This window comes from Marmota monax, unplaced genomic scaffold, assembly GCF_021218885.2.
Source record: "Marmota monax isolate L192 unplaced genomic scaffold, Marmota_monax_Labrador192_F-V1.1 WCK01_AAM20220418_F8-fsc00033, whole genome shotgun sequence".
NCBI classification, from domain to species: domain Eukaryota; kingdom Metazoa; phylum Chordata; class Mammalia; order Rodentia; family Sciuridae; genus Marmota; species Marmota monax.
In genome coordinates this window covers 5093084-5111355 of record NW_026694282.1, presented here as the reverse complement: position 1 = coordinate 5111355, position 18272 = coordinate 5093084, and the positions used below count along the sequence as shown (strand labels likewise).

Sequence of the window (18272 nt, the reverse complement as noted above, 5' to 3'; positions counted from 1 at the left end):
GAGGTAGATGATGGGGATGAGATCTAAGATGAAGAAACTCCCAGAGCAGGGGATGTCACTGCTTGACACTCAATGACAGGATGTAACTGGGGAGCTTGAATTTGGGTATGGGTGGCCAGTGGGGCATAGCCAAGGAGCAGAGTGACGGGGATACTGGAGCTGCTCCTGGCACAAGACACTTTCCCATCTCCATTCCACTGTGGGATGGACTACTCACAATCTCCACCCGTCTGTCCCCTATTGCTCACTGCCCTGTGACATTTTGGTCCTGTGTGGCCTCTGCAAGGCCTTCTGGACAGGAATGTCTGCATGACAATTCCTGACACACTGCTGTCTTCAGCGACTCCTGCCCACTTCTGATTTGAGTAAGCTCCGGTTTCCTTTTGCTGTGACCTCCTCTCTCTCTCTCTCTCATGCTCATCTGATCTTTACTGGAGAGGCCAGCAAACAGGCATTTCGTCTCTTCAGTAGGTCCTCTCTCACTCTTACCTTGCCCCTCTGTCCTATTCTCCTTTCTCAATCCATCAGAGGCCTCAGAGTCACTCTGCCTTTCTCAGGACTCCCTGGCCAGGCATTCATGGTTTCCCGGGCGCTGCCCACCTTGCCTCCACACCATGGCTGCACTCTGGGCTCCACCCTGACTAAAGCTTATGTGTGCCTGCACAGCCTGGAGGCTTCCTAAGGGCCAGGGATGGTCTGTTCGGAACCCTCTGCCCTCATCTTAGCACATTCACATTCTATCAGTATGGAAGAGTAAAAAGCAAAACCAAAACACCTTAAACAACAGGGAAACAAACTGATGAACATGTCACTTAGCCTGATTTAATTACCTTGCACTATAAGCATCAAGTTGTACCCCATAAATATATAAAATATGATATATCTGTTAAAATAATATTAATAAAAATCCCTACAGTCTCTTTTAACTCATCTGTCCCATACAGAATGTTCTTCCCTCCTGTCAACATTCATAGCACTTTGCACTTTCTGAGTAACTGAGGTTCCTGCTTCAGTATTCCTACCAGCATTGAGTCCCCAGAGCAGGATTTGTGACTAATTTGTCTTTGTACCCTCCAAACCTTCCCCAAGACACCATTAATTTGAATGATTTAGTACAGGAATGAATTTCTCACCTGCGACTTGGCAATTAATTGTCACATTGGCACCCTGCACTGTTTTGATGGTGCTTCCTACATCCACAGTGACTGCAGGCTTCTCTGTGTTGACCACGGTCATTCGCGATGTTTTCACTAGCGGCTTTCCTGAAGATGGGAAAGAGTGTGAAGTGTCACTTGACAGTTATGGCTGTGGGGCATTTTGTTGAAACACAGGACAACCAATGAAAATTGTCTCTGCACAAGATAAATCGTCTACCCACCCACTGACCTGCCTTCCCTGGAGCTCTCAGGAAAAGCAAGGATTGAAGAGTCTGAAGACAGAGCATGGTACACCAATTAGGATGATTGATGCATTTTAATTATTAAATTAATAAGTGACTCTGGAGGTTACACTTTTAGGGTTTAGTTTTTAAATTTTTTTGGAGAAAATTGTCAAATCACATTTAGTCATAAGAAATAATGCAGGGCTGTGTCCCGTAGTATGCTGTTTTTAAGTTCTTTGGATATAGACCGAGGAGAGGGACAGCTGGGCCAAAAGGTGGTTCCAATCCCAGATTTCCAAGGAATCTCCATACTGCTTTCCATATTGGCTGCATCAATTTGCAGTCCCACCAGCAATGTGTGAATGTGCCTTTCTCCCCACATCCTTGCCAACACTTACTATTGTTAGTATTCTTAATAGCTGCCATTCTGACTGGAGTAGTTTTGATTTGCATTTCTCTAATTGCTAGAGATGATGAACATTTTTTCATATATTTGTTGATTGATTGTATATCACCTTTTGAGAAGTGTCTGTTCAGTTCCTTGGTCCATTTATTGACTGGGTTTCTTTTTTCTTTATTGGTATTTAGCTTTTTGAGTTCTTTATATACCCTAGAGATTAGTGCTCTATCTGATGTAAGTGTGGTAAAAATTTGTTCCCATTCTGTAGGCTGTCTATTCACATCACTGATTATTTCTTTTGCAGAGAAGCAGATTTTTAGTTTGAATCCATCCCATTTATTAATTCTTGATTTTAATTTTTGTGCTATAAGAGATTTATTAAGGAATTAGGGGCCTAATCTGATGTGATGGAGATTTGGGTCTACTTTTTTTTTTTCTATTAGATGCAGGGTCTCTGGTTTAATTCATAGGTCTCTGATCCATTTTGAGTTTTTTGTGCATGGTGAGAGATAGGGGTTTAATTTCATTTTATTGCATGTGGTTTTCCAAGCACCATTTTTCTCTAATACATTAATATTTATTGCAGCACAATTCACAATAGCTAAACTGTGGAACCAACCTAGACATCATTCAATAGCTGGATGGATAAAGAAAATGGAATATTACTAATATTATTAAAAGAAAACAATGGGATCTTACTCAGCAATAAAGGAGAATAAAATCATGGCACTTGCAATAAATGGATGGAGTTGGAGAACATAATGCTAAGTGAAGTTAGCCAATCCCAAAAAACCAAATGCTGAATGTTTTCTCTGATATAAGGAGGCTTAATATCATAATGGGGTTGGAAGGGGGAGAATGGGAAGATTAGATGAACTCTAGATAGGGCAAAGGGGAAGGAGGTGAAGGGAGGGGACATGGGGGTAAAAAAGATGGTGGAATGAGATGGACATCATTACCCTAAGTACACGTATGAAGACACAAATGCTGTGAACATACTTTATATACAACCAGAGATATGAAAAATTGTGCTGTATATGTGTAATATGAATTATAATGCATTCTGCTGTCACATATAACAAATTAGAATAAAACATTTAAAGAAATAGTAAAAGAAAAAAAAAGAAATAATGCAGGGCAATCAATCCTGTGCCCACTTGTCCAGCTTCCCCTAACAGGAACATCTTACAAAACCAGAGTACAATATTATAATATCAATATTGCATCAATAAGGTTATATTATAGAGCATGTCCATCACTACAAATGATCCCTCATGATATCTCCAATCCCTCTTTAATTCTTTGGCATATATTAGTAGAGTTTCTATTTCCATAACTTTATCATTTCAAGAGAGTTATATAAATGAAATCATGTATAATTTATGTATGTAACTTATTGTGACTGGATTTTTTTCAGTCAGAAAAGTTCTCTGGAGGTTCACCCAGGTCTCACATGATGTCATGGTTTATGTACCAATGTTTTGTTCCTTTTTATTACTGAGTAGTAGTCCATGGCATGGATGTACCACAGTTTGTTACCATTCATTTGCTGAAGGACATCTGGGTTGTTTCCAGGTTTTGACTGATACTAATAAAGCTGCTTAAATATTTTGGGATAGGTATCTGTGGGAACAGGTCTTTATTTCTCTGGCATAAATGCCTAGGAAGGACTGAAATTTCTAGGTCAAATGGCAATTACCTGGTCAGGGTTTTTAGAAACTGCTGAATCATTTGCCAGAGAGGCTATACCACTTCACCTGCCACAAGCACTGTGCCTTGCTTGGTGGGAAGGAGCATCTTTGCCCTCCCTGCCCCCATCCTCTGGGGGTTCCTGTTTCAGTCTGTCCAAGAGGGAGGTTGAGGCTCCCTACTCAGCCTTTGCTGGTATGTGGTGGTGGGTCTCAGTGTTTTCCCTGGTGCTTGGCCAGAGAAGACCAGTATTTTCTAAGCATTTTCTGTCTTGCTATGCTGCCCCTTTCCTGGTCCTTTGGATGGAAACAGCGAGCTTTTAGTCAGGGTTTTCCAGTACACATTGGCATTTTCTGGTAGTCAGCTTCTTCAGCTCCAAGTTTGGGATATCCGAGCCAAAAATAGAGCTCAACAAATTTGCAATTAAGTGAGTTGTGTGAGCTGTTCCTTAGTTTCTAGTGTCTCTGACCAATCTTCTTTCTTCTCTCCACTTTACAGTCTTCTTATGTGTGTTCCATATATAATGATCAGGGGTTTTAGTTGTCATTAATGGGAAGAATAGGGAAAAGTTCAACTAAGCCATCTAGGACTTCTTCCCGGAAGTAGAAATTCTGTGCACATTACATTTTAATGGGCTTTTATCAGCTGAGTAGAAAATACAGCACTTCATGCACAGGACCATAAAATGCAATAAAAAGATTCATTTACTGAGTACCTTGGGGAAATAAGGGTCCACATGAGATCATTTCATATACCTCAAGCCTAATCTTTTGTAAGTCAAGTGGATTTAATTTTGTTTTAACAATTTTATAGGCAGGACATTCTACAACGGTATCCACTCTTCTCTGTCCTCGTTAAATGTGGAGGAAACCTTAATTTAGAAATGCGCTTTGGAGTCTTACACCTGCTTTTTATACTTTTTGCTGTCTCCTCATGTATTCTTCCTTTATTCCTCTTTTGTGGTCACATAACCTCCTGTTAGAAGCTGTCCCTCTTTATCCTCCTCTCCCATTTTTGATTTCCCTGCAGATGTAGGACACCAAACTCACCAGAACTGTATTTAAGAATGGAAACTTGCATAAGAGTGCTCATGGGGGGTGTGCATGGGCTCCCCATGTCTATGGGGCTGTGTGGGGCCTGTTCCCTTACTCTGCCCATCTTCCGTACATCTGAGATTATGTATGCTGTGAAGTGAGGATTAGTAATTCAGTACCACTATGATGTGTCTGTATTACAAATAAATGCAGGGCAATAACAGGAGAAGGCAGATGGAATAGCACTGAATTTCTGTTGGCATACTTACCTTCCCTCTCAGCTCTTAGGAAGCTACTCAGCTCTACCTTCAAATCTACACTAAATCTAAGCTGCATCTCTGGGCTGTAACTTATGCTGCCTTCAACTCTAGCTGGACAACTGCATGGCCTGCCTGGTCTCCTCACTCCCATTGTAGCCTCACTATAGACTTTTCCAGTGACAGCCAGAGTGATCTTTCTAAAACATGAATCAGGTCACATTGCTTTTCTGCCTCAATTTTCCAGTGCTTTTCAGTGCCATAAAAATTTTAGTTCCTTTTTATGACCAACTATCCCCTACACAATAAGGTCCTGCAACCTGCCCCCCTAACTCACTGAGACCACACTCCCTGTGAGCCACTGTGCCCCAGCACTCCAGCCATCCTCCTCTTCTCTAATCCAGCTGCTCGTTTCCCCTGGCTGTTCCCTGTCTCTGACACTCTCCACCTACAGATGTCCACATGGCTTTCTTCTTCTAGCATTCAGATCTCTATGCAAGTAATATCTCCAGGTAGGACTCTTCCCAATTGCTCCACTCAATGCATGCACCCACTTGCTCCCCTTCAAGCGCACAGATGTATCTCAATGACAACTTACATTTTGACAAGACTACAGGTATCAGAAATGTCCCTGTGTGTCCTCTACACCCCCCTCTTCCACTATTCCTCATCATGTAATCTCCATAAAAGCAGGGAGATTACATGATCTTCTTCACTCCTGCCTAGTCCTGGAACATAGTAGGTCCTTAATGAATATCTATTCAATAAAAAAAAAATGTATGGTGTGCGATGGGCATTTTCTGGACCCTCCCCATAGCAATGCTGAGGAGAGTCAGTTAAAACATCACTATCTTTTACATAGATGAGGAACATAGGCTCAGAAAGTCTCCATGGTTTGTCCAAAATCACGGAGCTGGCAAACAATTAGCCTAAACTGGACATCAGATCTTTGACCTAAAGGCCAGTGCTTGCTACAGGGGGTCCCAAATCCTTGTCTGCAGACTGGCTGCCTCTGAATCCCCAGGGCACTTGTTAAAAACATAACCTGTCCTACTCCAACACAGGAGTTGCCTCACTGTGTTGTAAAAACAACTGCGCCAATGGGGAAATGAGGTTAGGGACCAGAGTTTTAGACTCACAATTACCAAGTTATTTTTCCTACAGGAATTTTAATAATAAAGGTGGTTTTTATAGCTGCAAGTGTATAGCTATAAAATTCAAATGTCCCTGAATTAAATCCAGCCCTTAATTAATTATGTTGCGCTTTTGCTGAAAAGTAATGGCCTTTTTTTCCTGTCAGTAGAGGTGTCGTGGTTAGCACAGCCCACTTCTTCTATGTTCCTATGCCCTTCTCATGAGCCATTATTAGGACAAAGCATGAGATTACTCAGGTATTTACAATCAACAAAACTCTATAATGAACCAATGTTTCCAGTCAATCTCCTCACACCTTTTAGAAAAATATTTATATGTATTTTTCAGTTTCAATCTAGATCTATTACATCTGAATCTCAGGTGGGGGGTGGAATCTGCAATCATCTCTATTTGGCACAAGTTCCTGGGTGATGCCCATACACGGCCAGGTTACTGTTCTGTGCATGGGCTCTATCTCAATTTTATTTAACTGGTTCTTCTGCTTCCTGACAAGGGATTTCTTTTGAGACATCACTAGTTCTCTATTAGAATTCTCCTTCAAGTCGGAACTCTTAATTTAACGTTCAGCTGAAAAAATAAATATCAGCATCACCCCATTTTAGGTCACATGATCACTTGGCTATGGAGAACAGCTGTGTGGGGGCTGCCATGGGACACCAGCATGTATGTATGTGATCATGTTGATATGAACAAGAACTAGTTTAATTACAGAACTTAATTAAGCAGAAAAAAAGTAAGGAGGTAGAAAAGGAGTGAAATGATAAATGATGTGTTGGTGCTAAGAGAACGCTAAAAAATGGTCTTGGTACCCTGTACCAAAAAGTCCTTCAGAGTAGGCAAAACAGAAAAAGTGCTGTGGGAGTGAAGTCACCATGGCAGAATCCCTGAAGCAAGAGTGCTCCTCAGAGATCAGTTTCACAAACATGCTGCGAGCAGCCATTCAGTTTTAGCAAGTTGGCATAGGGCTACAGATCAAATTTGTGATAATTCATGGAATATTGATAGGGTTGACAGATTATTCCTTCACTTAATCTGTAAAATTACTCATTTTATAGTTGGATGGGAGCTATCCACAGAAGGAGAATAGGCCAATTTTTACATCTGCATCAATTTAAGAAAAATGTAAAAAATGGAAATAAAGGCAAACATTTCAATTCGTCAGGCCTAGTGTGAGGAATCAACTCCTCTAAGAGAGTCAGGCACAGAAAAAGAAGCATTGGGAGAATCCTTTTTGCTCAGCTCCTCCAGACCACAGCATACCCCTTGGCTTTTGGACTGGAGTTCTTGCTAGAAGTAAAAACGGGTATTTGGGGCCTCACAGGTATGCAAGGCCAACCTCTGCAAGAAGGGTAAACCTTAGGTGTGTGTCAGCATCCACAGATGTGAAGAGTGCCCAGGAAGGACTGTGAACTCATGATCCCATTAGTACAGAGGAATGTGCAAACCAGGCCTGCCCTGCTCCCAAGGAACAAGGCCCTCTGGACACAGGCAGGGACAGATGGGCGGCCCTGGGAGTTAAGGCTCAGAACATATTCCTTTGCATGGGCTGGGCTCCAGCTCAGGCCACTTTCCCTTTTGTGTAATTCCGGTACAAATTAAATCCATTGGGAAAAAAATATGAACATATGTGCTTGAAAATCTGTTTGTCCCCGTATAAAGGTGACTGAGAGAGGAGCCAGAAGAGATGGAAGGTTTGTTTTTTTAAGTGAAGCTAAGGGCAGAGAGCATTGTAAGTAACTTTTTTTTTCCTCAGTACTGAGTTCCAGGCCTCCACTAGTAGAAAGTGTTTGCAATGACACTCTGCCTTCCTTTTTAAAGTTCATTAGAGACTGGGTTGCTATCAACCAAGGCTTTTTCCTCTTCTTCCTGGCTACACAGCTAGATCATTTCCCAGCCTCTGTGCAGTCAGACAGAAGCACAGGACTGAGTTCTAACAGATTCAATAAGAACAGAAGTGGAGAGTTGCCACTTTTTGGCCCAAACTACAAAAATGCTCTTGTGCAAATCTCTGGTTTAGATTTTTATGTGAGCAAGAAATCAACTCTATTAGCTATCGTATATTTATAGGTTTGTTTGTTATAACTGTTGGCAAGTGCCAATTATATTTGTTGACTGAATGAGTCAAATGAGTCTTCTTTCAATCTTCTAACATTATGTGTCACAAATGTCTTTTGAAAATGATTTCCCTATCCTTTGCCATCAAAAGAGAACTACACTTCAAAGATTTCAGGCTCTCGCTGTTCATTTAGAGGCACCTGGGCCAGGAAGTGTGCATGTGTGTTCATTCTCAAGAAGAGAGACTTATTGCAGATGACTTAGAAAATGAGCAATGATAGAAACAAGGACTGCAGGAAAGGTTTGGAGACTGAGAGCTCCAGAAAGGCCAAATGGCAAGTCAGTCGGAGATATGAAACCAAATCTAGTAATGGGTAAAATCTTTCTAAAGTACTGTTTGGATATGAATTTTGGGTTTTGTGCATCAGGAATGAGCAGCAAAAAATGCACAATGAACTAGTGGTGCCTGCAGTAGATACAGGCATGAGAAGCGATAGCCTGCATGTCAGGAGTCAGGAGTCTGGACTCCATCATTGTATAGTGAGAAGGAACAAGACGGCTTCTATTTCGAAGCACACCAAGGGTTTCAATATAATTCCAAGATACAATTTAAACATGATGGATTCTCCCTAGATTGACATCAGTACCTGAACAATGTCGAAAGCTTGGGAGTCACATGTAGCGGGCCATGTTGGAGGTGTCAAAGAATCCCCATTTCCAGAGAAGCGCTGAACCTATAGATGCTAGACTGCCTCTCTGGTGACCCCTGTGAGACTATTCGTGAAGACAGCCATGATGTCTCAGCAGACTCAAGTCTCAATTCAAGAGAAAGGTGAAGAAGATAGTGGGGCCTTCTAATTAAAATATTGAGTATACAGCAGAATTTTGGCACACAGCAACAAAGTATTATACTATCTCACATACTTTCAACACCTGAAATTAAGCAAATTATGTTTACTTCAGATTTAACCAATGGATTATTACCAACTTGTAATGAGTGAGTATGTTAAAGTCCTGTCTTAAAAAATGCCAACCTCAGTTTCCACTGCGGCCTTCACAGGTTTTTTGCAAGGATCACTAAAATTAAGCCTCCAATAATTCCCTGAAATGAGAATTCTCAGTTGAAGAATTTAAGACTCATGAGTTAAGGTGAAGGAATCAAGATCAGCTGTTATCAACAACAGCTTATACACCTGCCGTTAATAATCATAGGCACTGCTTATGAATGTCCAATTACCATTCCTTGCTGGCCAGAAGCTTTTCAGGATCTTGCTACTTGGCAATTTTAACAAGTGTTGCTTTGTCATGGATGATAGTCTGGAATAATGGTCTGATTCACATTGAGTAGCTCAGGATTTAACTCCTTATTGTCCTGCTACCTTTCTTGGAAAGTCTCTTTCATTTTCATTTTCTGTCTTTGGAGTTAGCATTTGAGTTTTCAGTCAACTCTATTAACTTGGATTCTCAGAGAACTTCCCCTTTCATCTGTCCTTTTTCCAAGACTTTGCCGCAGAAGCTGTAGTTTTCCTTTGTTATCTAGGCTTCTATTTCCCAAATGATAATCAGAGCCAATTTCCAATGTTAGAATTTTAGGTAAGGGGAGTTTATAGCTGGTTGTGGTGAGTGGTATGGTTGTCCTTTGTATGCAAGAGATTCATAGAACTCTTAGGTCTAAAAGAGACCCCAAGAGTGCAACTATTTAAACTTCTCTGTTTACAATCAGGAAACAGGTTTATAGTTCTGAATCTTCTCCTAAATTTGGTAATGAGGCAAATACTTTCCTTAGAATCTTATTTATTTATTTTAGAATCTTATTTATTACTATAGTAAGTTTCCTTTTTTAGTAATAGTAAAAAATAAATGTTTTTCTTCTATCCAAACCATTGCATGGTTTTTTGGTGTAATCTAATTGAATAAATTTGAGATTATACTTCAGTAATACTTAAAGGATCTCTGGGAAACGAAGGTGATATAGATATAGAAAGTGGAAGATCTATAGGGTGCCATTAGGCTCCAGGCTTTGTTCAAAGTATAGACATAGTTTATACCAAAATTTAAAAAAAAATTTTTGAATTGGTTGGGTTCAGTTAAAAATATAAGATTAAAAAAAGTATGTGTTGTTTTAAGAATATTTTTGGTTTTGGCTTCTCTGGAAAAACTGGAAACTCTAGCAACATTGATTTCTATTTTTTTTTTTTTTGGCAGCAGTGAGATTAAAATGAACTATATCCTTCTGACAGGGTATGACAGGTCGAATAATGGCCTTGCAAAGATGTCCATATCCTTCCTAATCCTGGAACCTATGATATACTGAAAGGGAATTAAAGTTACGGATGAAATTAAGGTTGCTAATCAGTTGAACTAAAACTAGGGATATTATCCTCAGGTATCTAAAGGGTTCCGTCTTATCACTTGTGCTCTTTTAATCAGAAGAGGGAGAACAAGAATGTGTCAGGAGAGGGAACATGAGAAGGACTCAATCCACCACTGCTGACTTAAGATGAAGGAAAGGGACCAAGAGCCAAAGAATTCAGTGGTGTCCAGAAGCTGGGAATGGCACTCAGTTTATAGCCAGCAAGAAAACAGCGACCACCACCTTAGGTTGCAGGGAAATAAATTTTGCCAACAACTTGAATGATAGCCTTCAGAAAGGAATGCAGCCAGTCCACATCTTGATTTCAGCCAGTACCAGTCTTCTGATATACAGAAAAGTAACATAATATATTTATATTACTTTAAGCCTAAGTATGTGGTAATTTGTTATGGTACAATAGAAAACTAATACACAGACCATATACACTATCTAGGTCACCAAAGTTATCAAGACAATGAAGATATACAAATGACCATGAGAAAAGATGTTCCACATCACTAGCTATTAGTGGAAATGTAAGTTAGAAATCACCATGAAAATCACTTCACAATCATGAAGACAATGATAACAAAAGCAATAGTTAGTAAGAGTTGGTAAGGAGGTAGACACTGGGCCCCTTACCCATTGCTGAAAGAAATGTAAAATGGTGCCTCCACTTTGGAAGAATTAAGCAGTTTCTTAAAAAGTTAAACATGAATGTACCACACAACTGAGTAATTCTACTCTTAGGTACATATACCAAAGAGAAATGAAGCATATGTCCACACAGAAACTTGTAAATGAATCTTTATAGAAGCATTTACTCATAACCAAAAAGTAGAAAACAACTCAATTTCTATCACCTAATGAAGAGATGAATAAAAGATGCTACATCCATAAGATGGACCATTATTCTACCCTAAAAAGAAATGTTATTCCAAAAGACGGATTATAGCATATAAGCTACAACATGGATGAATCTTAAAAAACATTATTATTATATTAAGGGAAATAATTCAGTAGCAAGGGACCATGTATTATATGATTCCAGTTGTATGAAATGTTCAGAATCGGAAGATTTATAAAGATACTGGTTATTAGTGGCTGCCTAGGGCTGGGGGATGTAGGATGCTACTGGGGAGTCATGACTAAGCTGTATAGCATTTGTTTTTGGGATAATAACAATGTGTTCTAAAATTGAGTGTGGTGATGAATAGATGTGCAACCCTGAATATACTAGAAGCAACTGAACTGCATTCTCTAAGTAGGGGAGTTGTAAGATATATATACATTATACTCAGTGAAGCTGTTAAAAAACACTAGAGTGTAGTGATGCTCACAAAGTTTTATAAATTTGCTAAATAAATCTTTGGCACACTCACAATGGGCAAATTTTATGATATGCAAATTACATGTCAAAACAGATGAAAAAACAGTTTTAAGTTAGGTTAAAACTAAGCAAAAAAGGTTTGATGGATTTAACATTTTCTTGGTACTGCAGGGTGAACATTGTGACTACTGATTATCTTGCACAAAAAATGAGGAGTTGTTAGAATTTCTTTGAAATTCTGTTTAGTTGATGTGTCGTCAGAGTAACTACTGCAGGACCCTTAGGACCTAAAAAAGTGAGTAGGGCTTAGCTTATTCCTGAACATTCCCAGGCTGCAGGACTTTTATAGATATGTGAATACCTGGTGTGTGTGTGTGTGTGTGTGTGTGTGTGTGTGTCTGTCTGTCTGTCTCTCTCTCTCTCTTCTGATGCCGCTTTGTCAGGTTACTCAGGTTTCTGCCACTACCTCTTGTAATTATTCAGTTGAAGTAGATGACCCCCCAGGAGAACAAGGCAGCAAGTGTTTGTGTCATGATTTCTTCTGCGTGTTCTGTGTGGAGTTCTAGTCAGGGCCCCATGCTTAGTACCATCACATGATGCTACAGGCTCTCCTAGGAACCACTAACCAGGGCACACATCCCACTACCCATCTGCACACCCAGCCTCTCTGCATCCCCTTGGATGGATGTAGGAGCTTCTTTTCTGAGAGTGAGAGGGGTTTGCTCGGGCCATTTGTACTCTTTCATGTCCTCCAGTCTATTGGGGAGCTGAGTAAGTTTGATTTTCCTGCTCTATTCTTATCGATTTTATGCAAGTTCTCTAAATGCTTGGGGTCATTGGTGGACATTGCACAGTTCTGTACTTGAGGAAAACTTAAGGGCTTTTGGCTACTCATTATCATGTCATATAATGAGGTTTCTTGGATGGTAGCTTCATTCCGTCAATGGTGATTACCACCTGGCTCAGAGTGACATCAGGAACACAGTCAAACTTCTGTTTCCCTTTGATCTAATGCACTGGAACAAATTTTCTTTTGTCAGCCTTTGCCGCTGGAGCCAAGGCCCTCTATGAAGAAAACCGACCTCTGGTTAATAGAACTGCTGGATGAAAAATTCAGAGATGCCAATTTGAAATGACTTACATTATGAAAAGCTTACAATGGTTTCTTTTATTGCAGTTACTAAATCGTGATGGAGAGCGGCAGATAGGAATAATTAAAAAAAACCAAAAACTTTTTATTTTTATTTTCCCAATGAGGTTTCTCTGATCTCTTTTTTAGTCGTAATATGTGTCAACTATTCCTCACACCTCACACACACACACACACACGAGTGCGTACACACACACACACACAGACACAGACACACAGAAAAACATGCCAGGAAAGGAGAAATCTTTTCTGTTTCCCTTCCTGTGAAAAATTCAGATGAGCTCATCTGTGTTCTCTCCTTTCAATGAAAGATACACTCAGCCCTCATCTTCTTCTCATTTTCCATTGATGATGTCAGGCAGGCCTTACAGTATCTCTTTTGTGATCTTATAAAATCAGTTACGACTGAAAGCATTTCCCCTTTGGCTATGACTTCATCAGTAGTCTACACCTGGAGAGGCCCTTGTCTGCACTGGTAAGTGGAGCTAACCCCTGATCCAGGCTGAAGCAATTTACCAGGAAACTACTGCTTTCCTTCAAAACACTGCCTATGCCATTCAGATTTGGAAGGTTTCTGAGCAACGTGGCAGAGTGCTAAATATGACTGGCTAAGGTGGCGCTGCAATCTCTGTATACCTCAGAAACACCTCTTTACCCAGCCAGGTTTATACCTGGAAACAATAATCCATACTCAGAATGTTAGGTCTGTGACATATTGGTGACATTCTCATAATTCCTGCCCTGCAATCCTTCCCTCTACTGTAGGCCATCTCAGCTACACTCTGAGCAGTAAAACAGGCATTCACTTAAGTAAACTCAGGACAGAGGAAGTGTGTGCCACAGGGTCCACATGGCTGTGCATTTCCTGGGCTGTACAAGGGAGGTAGATAAAGAAACATTGGCCATCTCTTGTAAGGTGTCTCGAATCTGAAACTTAGAATATATCGTGGACACCATTTGGAGAGAAGCCAAAGGTACTAAAGGGACAATATTTTGCAGGCCCAAATAATGCAGAGCAAGACAGGTTTGATGGAGTTAGTGTGTCTGAAACTAAATATAGTATTTTTGTGTTTAAAGTTAAATTGCATAGAAAGGAAGTGCTAGAAGTAAAATGAGTCTGAGTGGCAGAATCTGCAGTACACTGTAGCCAGGGCCTGATGTGCAAACACAATGAGAAAGGTTTTGCTGTGGCCAGTGAGAGTTCATGAGGCCTCTCTCCCTGTGGCCCTTGTGAAATATTCCTCATCACAAGTGAACTCCCTTGCTCTGAATCCAAGTGCGCCAAGCACTTTCCAGATGGCTAAGTCAGCTTCCCCAGTTGCCATTGGGACATGGAGAGAAAGTTGCTCTGAAGCATTTGGGTCTCTCCTACTGTACAAATAAGTCGACTTTGGCTTTATGCATTATCCTAATAATTAATATCTAACGGATATCGAACACTTGCTACACGTCAGGCACAAGTCTAAGCATTTTATGTGAATGAGTACATTCAGTCCCCATAAGATCTCTCTGATTCTGGTACATTTAACAGATGAAGAATCTAAGTCAGTAAGTTTGAAGAAGTTGCTCAGGATTATGCAGCTTAGGAAGTGTCAGACCCATGATTCAAACCTGGATCCTGAGGCTCCAGAGCTCACAGGCTTAACTGCCATGCTATGCCTGCTCTTGTGAATCATCATTAACAAATATCCCTGAATCTGGTCAGGTGCACTGGCAAGGCAGAAGTCCATACTTTCCCTATGAAATCATGGGGACACCTGATTATTTTGAGCCTCCAAAATACTTTTATTCTTTTTGGCCTATATTTATAATAAAGTCCAGGCAAAAGCTCAGTGATTCCTTTAAAAGTACAGCAGAATTGAGATTGACTATGAGGATTTGACTGCAAGCAAACTAAGTCTATATTTGGAATATATCAGTGTTAAGGTTTAAACTGCAAAATACATGGAAGCAGATTTGGACTGATGTTTCTCACATCTTCAAACTGCTTTTAATGTGTGTTTCAATCTAGAAGAGGTAGGGAAAGAATGGGAAGCTACATTTACTATGAATGATGTGACTCGCTAGCTCTTTTTCATAGCTACACTCTTCTTCAACCTCACAGCAACCCTGTAAAATTGTATTTTCATTTTTACAGATGAGATTGGAGACACAACAAGGTTATGCACTCTGTTCAAGATCACAAAGCTAATAAGCAGTCTAACTGGTAATCAAATTCAGAAATTTGATTACCAACCCCAAATTTAGTTTATATTTAGGTTCTATCGTGTATACTGAGCAGGATCTTGATGCACATATTTAAAGCAAAATGTAGTGATTTTTCAATGTTGGGTAATCACATGTCCATTGACTGTATTGACTAGTCTGCAAGCATCACAGAACACAGAATTCAGGTTGTATGTATTTCTATATGTCCCACAATACTTGGCAGAGGGTATGCTCAGAACAGTAACTGGTGAGTTTCCTCCCACTGTGAGTGTAAACATCGTGCAGGTGTGGAAGATAATCCCTGATAAAGGCGCAAACCTGATCTTAAGGCCTGAATTCTGAGCTTTCCTTTTAGAGGCACCACTGGACAGATTTGCCAGCAGACCTGAACAAATACCAGCAGCTGAAATCCAGGCACACAGCTCCGTAAGTCTTGGGTGTGTTGTTTATGATCATACCTCATCAGCCAGCTCCTTTCCTCCCCTTCCCTGGTGCCTCTTTGGCCGCTCTGTTTCTCTTCCCTGGCTTTGAACCTGTTGGCAGCTTCAATATCTCTTCTTCAAAGAGCTGAAGACAAGCCTGATGTTACAATTGCCTTGCTTAATTCCAGACAGGTTCCCATTAATCGTATTAAATTTGGGTGAACAAAGGGTATTTAGTCTATGGCAGAGATGAACCATATCTGGATAAATATAAACAAGAGAGTTAATTCTGCAAGGCCACTATTTGCCAGCAATTGGAAGGATGTCAGCAGTGCCCTTGCTAAGGCAGGTGGGAGGGTGGAGGGTGGATGGCAGAAGAGGTTTAACAAAATTATTGCTGAGCATCTGGACTCTGTATAAAGAGGAGAATAAAGATTGCAACTGGAATACATTAGAAGGAAAGCAAATGTTTTATCCACAGAAAAACAGGCATTAATAATATCAGTCTTTAATCCACCCCAGAGCCCCCTAGCTTGCCTTCTTCACTGTTGACTTTCATCTTCCTCGCAAAGCCGCCTGCTAAAGGTCCCTTCCCAGATCAGCCTTAGGTCATGGGGGCAGAAATACTGTTGCTAAACAGATATGCAAGGGAGTAGCATGTGTGATTGGAGTACAGTGTGACAACATAATCCCAGCACGGACGGATGAGGTCAGTGTAGGGTGATGTTGGCTTTTCTAGCATCTACTGAATCATCTGATGGAAGCAGCAATTGAAAAGAATAAATACAAACACATGGGACACACTGCCACAAGGACTTTATGGCCCAGTTCTAAGAGAAAGGATCCTATTTTGATAGGATCAGTAAGGCAGTGGAGAGAACAATAGGCTGGCTTTAGGGGACCTCTGCTCCCTTCTTGTCCCCAACACTAGCTGGGCAGCTGTGTGACCTCAGGTTGCCTGGCCTCTGAGAAATGAAGGCATTGGCCCATCTGGTATTTAAAGTCTCTTTCAGTTTCAAAGGCATAGATTTGTCCCATGTAAAGAAATTTTATGAAAGTACATTACTCCAAGACCCCAGCCTTGGGATCACTGTACTGAGCTGCAGTGTTTCTTAGTTCCTGCGTGAAGAATGTTTTGTTTAACCTCTACCGATAAAGACTAAGTGTTGGCAGGTGCATTAGGCCCAGAGGTTGAAGCAAAGCAGAATCAGAGAGAAGGTCTCTGGAACAACATTCCTGCTCCAAGCCATGACCACAGAATTCCAGTAACTGGTAGGTCTCAAAGTCTTTCTTGCAACAAGTAGAACAAGGAGAAATGACAGGATCCCCAAACAGCATTTAACAATCATAGTTCACACTCCACATTCCCTGACACACTATGTACTTGCACACATCACTGTTGCTCATGTTTTTCTTTATGTCAGAATGTTTTCTGCTTATCAAAATTCTACCCACCCCAACTCCAGCTAGGAGGAACTGTCTCTGCATGCTCTTTGGTTGTTACAGAACCCACTTCATTCCACCTCATATTTCAGTCCTAATATGATTATGGACTAGAAACTCCCTGAGGGCAGGGACTGGGTCACATTTATCTATGTGTCCCTAGGCACTCACTCAATGAAGTCTTTTGAACAGAACTGAATGGGGATTGCCAGGTTACCTGCTAATGTGACGGCAATGGAGACAGAGTCATATCCTAGGGCATTTGTGGCATTGCAAGTATAGAAACCCACATCAGCTTCCACTGGTGCCAAGATCTGTAAGGAATCATCTGGCTGTAGAAGAATCCTGGAGCAACAGAAAAGAAATGTCAAGTCAGTGGACTCCTTTTTGGTATTCAACATTGGGAAGGCAGGAAGGAACCTTGATTTAGAACTCTCTTTTAACTACTAAGAGAGACCAGTTAGGACATTAGGGAAACTAGGCTCTCTTGCTATTTCAGTTGGTGTGATTTTGATTGCAATCTCAAATCAGGAGGTTTTAGATTGCTTTTGCAGCCTGTTAATTACTTTATCTAAATGCTACTAGTTGAAGCAGATGACATGTGCGCTAAAAACATATAACCCACAAAACATCAGGGATGAGAGAGTATGGTAGAAAAAGATAGTGCAGAGAGATTTACAGAAGGCTTACTAAGGAGAATACAAAGTTATGAAGGAGGAGTGGGCTTAGAACAGTGGTAGGAAGAAGGCAGGGGTTCAAGACATGGAAAGAGGCGTCTGTTAAGGTTTGGGGGTGGGATCTTGATAAGAGTATATGATGCACATATTTTAAAGAAATTGTAAAACTACCTCTCAATTCTCAGTAAATGTATGCATGTGTGAAATACATATATTTTTACTTATGTGTCCTTGTATACACATACACACAAACACACAGTCTTCATTAGACTATAAATACTATGAAGTACAAAACTCAGGTCTTATTTATTGCTTTCATTTCCCATAATACTACAGAGGGCTTTCTGTAAAGAAAGTGTCCAGCAGAATAAAGGGAAAACTTGTCCTTTTGTGTCATAAAGAAACAATTCCAGAACAATTAGTCTAGATCAGATATTATTTTTACCCCAAAAGAATTACAAGAATCAAACTGCAAGTGCCTAAAACAAACTTCAAAACCCTTTCAATCTCAGTTTACTGATTTTTCTTTTCTAGATTTTTTTCCCCATTTCTAGGAACTACTTGCTTCTTTATGTCAATTAAGCAGATTAGTGACTAACAATGGCTTGAAGCTGATGTCTTGGTAATTTGGTGAGGATGACAGTAACTGGAATGTATATGTTGATGGGGAACCTAGGAGGGTTGGTGAGGATAGGGTTGGAGATCAGTGCTTGGGCCA

At 40.5% G+C, this 18272-nt stretch overlaps 1 protein-coding gene across 3 annotated transcripts in view; it reads right to left on the bottom strand.

Moving 5' to 3' along the window:
- Adamtsl1 (ADAMTS like 1) overlaps window positions 1–18272 on the bottom strand; it is a 935498-nt gene that overhangs the window by 68281 nt on the left and 848945 nt on the right. For all 3 annotated transcript variants that reach the window (XM_058586373.1, XM_058586374.1, XM_046467403.2), the window contains 2 exons: window positions 17095–17222; window positions 1134–1262 (listed from right to left, as the gene is read on the bottom strand). In XM_058586373.1, coding sequence (XP_058442356.1) covers window positions 1134–1262; window positions 17095–17222 — 257 coding nt within the window. The remainder of the gene's footprint in view (window positions 1–1133; window positions 1263–17094; window positions 17223–18272) is intronic.